Source organism: Cryptomeria japonica, chromosome 4 (assembly GCF_030272615.1).
Source record: "Cryptomeria japonica chromosome 4, Sugi_1.0, whole genome shotgun sequence".
In the NCBI taxonomy this organism is placed as follows: domain Eukaryota; kingdom Viridiplantae; phylum Streptophyta; class Pinopsida; order Cupressales; family Cupressaceae; genus Cryptomeria; species Cryptomeria japonica.
Genome location: NC_081408.1, coordinates 167559791 through 167565790, shown reverse-complemented (window position 1 = coordinate 167565790; position 6000 = coordinate 167559791). Strand labels below are relative to the sequence as shown.

Below are 6000 nucleotides of genomic sequence, written 5' to 3'. Positions count from 1 at the left end.
GGGGGGGTTTTGGTGTTGGAAATAAGCCACACCCGGATCGACGATGGATTGGTTCAAGAGAGGCCAGTAGCTCAGTGGTGGAGCACTCCAGCAGCGTATGGAAGGTCCTAGGTTTGAGTCCTAGCTGGTCCATGTCTCAACATCTACAAGCTGTGCAGCTACTAACAGCTTTGAAGCCGACTGATATCCATGGAAACTATGACAAACATAGACACGTCAACAATCCACTGCTTTCCATGAAAACTAGGATAAACATAGATACCTCAACAATCCACATATCCTCTACGCATAGGGTAAGACCTAAGTCAAAGCCATTGGAAGTATCTTAAAATTTATAATTGCACCTGGAGAAACCGCTAACAAAGGTCAAGAGAACTTGAGCTTTAGAATATGATAAGCACCTATACTTCCTTTTGAAGCTGCATCTAAATTAGCTTTTCAAATTGTCTGTGGGTCTATACAAGTCTGGAGGTTTGCTCATTATTGGTGATCGAACCCTTTCCTTAACTATCTCTCAGTTTTCCTAGATTTAAAATCAGTTTTCCTAGAAGAACTACATGATTGAAAAATATCTTATCATCCAAGAACATATGCATGGCTCAATATAATTTCATCATATATCATATATCATACAAACTAGTACATGTATGCATTCCTTGTTGAATGCATTTACAAAGAATTGTCATTGATGGTCTCTAGAAAACGTAAACTGGATATTGCACAGGTTTTGGTACAACCGACACAAAGTATTTATCCACAAAGAAATTAATCATTTTTCCAACACTTAAGGCTGAAGAAACTATTAGTTCTGAGCCATTTGTGGCAATTATGATATAAAAGGATGCACAAAAATGGCTGCATTTATCTCAGTTGCTCTGGCATAGGACGTGACTTGTCTGCATCTGCTCAAATGGTAAGTGCCAATGAGGCACGCATATTTAAAGTTTTTAACTAACAGTGATGTGAAAAGACCAATCAAACTGGTTCACGCATTTCAGAATCTTCATGGTTTGAAATTCTCTTTGTTCCATGCATTCTGGTGTAGGCAGTTACTATTTTCTGATCAAATTTGTAATAGTGGATCATTTTTTCCAAGCGCTTTAAATCCAAGTCTACATAGTGTGCCTGCAAATACAGTTAATAGCGACAAGTTATGCTAGTTTATTTATGACACAAACTGCAAACAATGCTCGATTGATTAATTAACCCTCAGGTGGTCATGTTTACAGTTTTTAGTGTGGTAAAAATAAATATGCCTTATCATAGAGCAATATTTCTTTGACTTTACAAAATTAGCGGCACTGGACTCTTACGACCTAATAAATTTATGTTATCAATAGCTTCTCTGACTTAAATTTTGGCACGGTTTGAAGAAAATGAGTGAGGTCGTTTCCAAACCTTGAAGCGAAAAGTTTGATTGGTTGCTGTAAAGTGCATCATATTATTTCCATCTAATGAATTTACATCTGTGGCATCATGATTCACAGGCTGGAAAGTGAACATTAAACTGCAGTCTTTTGCAGTTGTGGCTACCAGAAAGTCACGAACAATCCTTCTGCTTTCCTCAAGTGAAAGAGAGGTAAAGTAATCATGTATATGATTTTGCATTTGATTATCTGACTCGTCTGAAGAACAAGTGCATATCTGACATGGTTTCCTCATAATGTTGAAATATGCATGGATTGCACCTTCAATGTCATAAAGGTCCATCTTCTGAACAGCTAGAAGCTTGCTCAATATTCCAGTTTTGTGTAGAGATTCTGTGATAAGATCCTTGAAGCATGCCATTCGCTCTCCCTTTTGGCATGTCATCACATTCTCAAGTATGTCTTCCAAGTTTTGAACTGCCTGTTCAGTGATGGAACCGTTAAGCAAGCCTTCCTCTGCATAACCTCCCAATCCACCAAAGACCAACGAACCATTCAAAAATATCCGTAGATTATTCTGAGGGGTTTCCAAAAGTCCCCCAATTGCTTGATGGATTCTATCACGTGATTCAGAGAACAAGTCTATTGGACAATATTTGCTGATACTGGCTACCTGAAGTACAAGGAAATTCCCATTATAAAACTGACATCAACACTGCAATTCTACAAGAAAGTTGGAAGCAGACTGCCCTCTGATTTCCTTCAGTGATTCAAAGTTAATACTTAATTTGGGAAAAAAAGCACATGATTATTTTTCTTTTTTTAAGGGAATCCAGGATAATATTTCACCTCCTGTTGGGATAACTTTAGGTGTTGATGCATTGCAAATCGAGATACAAGCCTCTTCAGGTGATTCTCTGATGATATGAACCTTGAACAAGGAAGAAACCCACATTTTGGCTGCCTTCAAAAGATTGAATAAAAATGGCACCAATGTGGCAGCAACCAGAACATTCATAGATATTTTTTCATGTAAGAATCAGAATAGTTAACATGCAAAAATGTACGTAATGAAAATTGAATATTGACAATGATGTTTGTAAATTGAAACAGGAAATTTATATTAACCAAAAAGAACACAATAGTGTAGGGTAAAAAGGATATTCAATATCTCACATATATCCTGGAAAGAAATTGTAAGCGGTTGAAGAACTAGAAGAAATGATTCAATATTAAGATAGGAAAGATTACCTTGATTTCTACTGAGATACATGGTGCAGCACCATCAAGACCTGTCAATTCAAAAGGAAAAATAACTTCACATAAAAAATAATAGAGATAAAAATTGTACAATTGATTGGTAAAATTCCTCAAAAGTGAGATATCCAACTGAGGATTTGATAATATACTAACAGTACAAAGCATGAAACAAGGATACCAGGTATGTGACAGTGGTAAGAAAAAAAATAATGTCATTTACAGAGACATATACTGGTAAGTTGGAGAATAACTCTCAAACATGTTTATTGATGTAAGGCAGCATTAAACAAAAAACTATGATTTGGGGAACAAAAAAAGTTGAAAAGGAAGACAAACAAAATGAAAGAAAGATCCAGAACAATATGATTATACCTTATGAAAAAGATGCACGATTTCACCAGTTAAGGTATACAACTTGGCACGTTTAGTGATAGAAAAGGGAGAAATATATTTAAAATGGGAAATGATGGTATAAAAAAAGTTGAAAAGGCAGACAAATTAAATGAGAGAAACCTCCACAACAATACAATTATACCTTGTGAAAAGGATGCATGATCTGACATAAGAAGTGCAAAGCCACTCTGGAGATTGATCCTGGTATCTCTGATTCTCCATTCTGGACGTTTCTTATAGATGTTTTGATCCAAAGCTTCTAAAAACTCCTTTGAAACACAAACGAGTGTCTGCAATAACTCAAATGTTTTCCAAAATTCAGATATTAGATAAAACAAGCTACAAAGAGAAGAAATAACAATTTGCCTATTAAATATAGCATCAAAACAAAGGCCATAAGGCAGACTTCAAATTAAACAAATGTGCTGTAAAAGGTACTGGCTACAGCAAAAGATAAAAAGACAGATAAGAGGAAGCAATCGCAAGAAGATCTAATAAAATACATTCTCTTTCCTAATGATCCAGATCATGCAAATGCTATTAGCAATTTAATACAGGAAAAGGTATTAGCAATTTAATACATGAAAAGGGTAAACTTCCAAAGAAATAAAACTCTTCAAACATTTGGGAAATGAAATATAGATGTAATGTTAAAAATTGCGTAGCCATGCCCTTTTCTCTTATGTTTAAGGTCTGCTTTACTTAGATATCGTAAATGGAATAATCAGCTTATAGGTGGCATAATTGTGTGTGAAGTTGGATTATGACATCCCATTTCCTGATCATCTTCATCTCTGGTTCCCAGATTTGCATCCCTATTCACAAGATCTATTATTCAACAACCTGGATCGGATCCATGGTTACAGACTTGACCTAGGTCACTTCCATGGTCATCAATCTGAATCCTTCACCTCTAAAAATCAAACTTACCCACTTTCAACCACTTCACTAGCTGCTGTGAGCTGACTTAGTATGTGTTATGTTGATGTGCGTGATTGGCTATTGTATTTAAGGACATTCACTCATTCATTTGAAAAAAACTTAAGAATTCATTGAGCACATCTAGATTTTAATTTGCGGAGGATAAAAGAATTTAGCACATATTTAGAGATTACTTCATCCTATGCCCATTGCACATTTGCCAATTGTTCATGATCTTTTCACCCAAAGTCATAAAGCTGTTCTACTAGGGGTCTGCCTTGGGAGTACTTGACCCCCACAATTCAGTAGATTTTCCCAAATATGTTCGTAAACATTTCCTGTCCTTAAGCCAGCTGATGCCAAAATCAAGGCATGCAAACTAAATCAAGCCACATCCTGCTAGTACAAAATTTGTGAATTCCAGATCAGGTTTGAACTGCAAATCATTTCCACTGACAGATATTTGAACTAGAGCAACAGATAGTCAAATTTTAAAATCTGAGATCTTCATCACAAAAAGTCTGAAATTCCAAAAACGAAGGCAAATTAATTAATAAAATTTCGCACATTATTTTCCCATTATCAGTTATCAAAATATGTATCACATTTAATCGTTTAAATTTCCAGTTCCACATTTTATTTAATTTTAATTTTTGGTCAGTAATAGGTACTTTTTAAGGTGCCACACACTATTGCTGTTCAAATCCGTGAGCGCACCAGCCCAACGAAAGTACCAAGCCTGCGAGCATAGCTGCCCAGCGGGGATTTGAACCTCGGTGGCAGTTTCACCAAGCAAGTGTTTTAACTGCTGTACTACATGGGTCACCCCCAATTTCCAGTTCCACATTTATTTTCAGTTATTTCAATTATCAGTCTTCTTTTATTCAGGTCAATCTGTGCTTTAATTGATTGCATTTGATTGATAAGCCTAGATAAATTTAGTGAGGTGTGATAAGAAACCCTTGCGTTTTTGCTGAACCTCATATATCTTACATCCCCTAGGATTTGGCGTTAGGACTTGCTTTCCAAATGTCATGACCCCAGCAATAACATATTAATCATCAGATAAATTCAGAAAATTGTCTTACTCCATAAGACTTCGCAATTTTCTGTAATCTAATCAAGCCAAGGCAAATAGAAAGAAATTACTGACTCTATCCTATCGATCCAATTCAACCCCAATGCTTATGATAATATATACCAAATGACTAGTATGGAACAGTGATGATAAGTTTAAGAGCAGCTTTGTATAAAGATTAAGAAAGTTTAATAGCCTGTAATGCCCCCTACAGCGATTGCATTATCTGACAGTCGCCCGTGACAACCTAATCAGCAAATGGAGTTTCATTGAACATTGCCATAAACAGAGATTGGCATGGAGGTTAAGGCAAAAGGTAAAAGACGGTGATAGAGTTGCTCTGTTCATACCTCACAATGACTATTGTTAATTGTTTTTCCCTTATCTCTGTCATTGAAAAGTATTATGACCAAGCATTATTAACTATCCTTTAACACATCCTTTGATTGTCATCTTTGTATAGATATGTGAAGGGTTACTGTCTCTGCTTAAAGAGGAAGACTGTCATACACTTCTTTCACTGTCCTTTAGCATGCTTATTGTCATTACCCTCTTGTCCTCCATATCCTAGCTTCTAGCTACATTCTTTCAGTCCTATGCATTTATATCATATGCTCTGTCCTTTTATATGAAGGTTGTCCGCTGTCAAAGGTTCTGCTTGCTGTTTCTCTTGTGACAGTCCATGCTTTGGCTTTCGTAAAATGTGAAAGTCCATGGTTTGGCTTTCGTAAAATGTGAGAGTCCATGCTTTGGCCTTCATAAATTGTGACAGTCATAAGAACTATCATTGTTTTCTTGTAGACTATCACATTTTACTACGCTTTTCTCACTGTCCTTTTCTTTGCTGTAGAACTTTCCAAGCCTTGTGAGCTATCTCATTGATTGCAAGCACCTTTTTCTCTGTGTAACTCTCTCTATGCTCTTCTCAAGGATCTCTCTTGACTCTTAGGGTTCACTGTCATATGACTCACTGTACTTTTT

The 6000-nt window shown here is 36.1% G+C and overlaps 1 protein-coding gene across 6 annotated transcripts in view; it reads right to left on the bottom strand.

The window, feature by feature from the left end:
* Positions 1 to 599: 599 nt before the first annotated feature.
* The window catches only part of LOC131048980 (inositol-pentakisphosphate 2-kinase), a 51528-nt gene continuing 46127 nt past the window's right edge, over positions 600 to 6000 (bottom strand). For all 6 annotated transcript variants that reach the window (XM_057982962.2, XM_057982967.2, XM_057982963.2 and 3 more), the window contains 5 exons: positions 3163 to 3310; positions 2619 to 2659; positions 2217 to 2327; positions 1399 to 2040; positions 600 to 1125 (listed from right to left, as the gene is read on the bottom strand). In XM_057982962.2, coding sequence (XP_057838945.2) covers positions 976 to 1125; positions 1399 to 2040; positions 2217 to 2327; positions 2619 to 2659; positions 3163 to 3310 — 1092 coding nt within the window. In that variant the 3' untranslated portion in view covers positions 600 to 975. The remainder of the gene's footprint in view (positions 1126 to 1398; positions 2041 to 2216; positions 2328 to 2618; positions 2660 to 3162; positions 3311 to 6000) is intronic.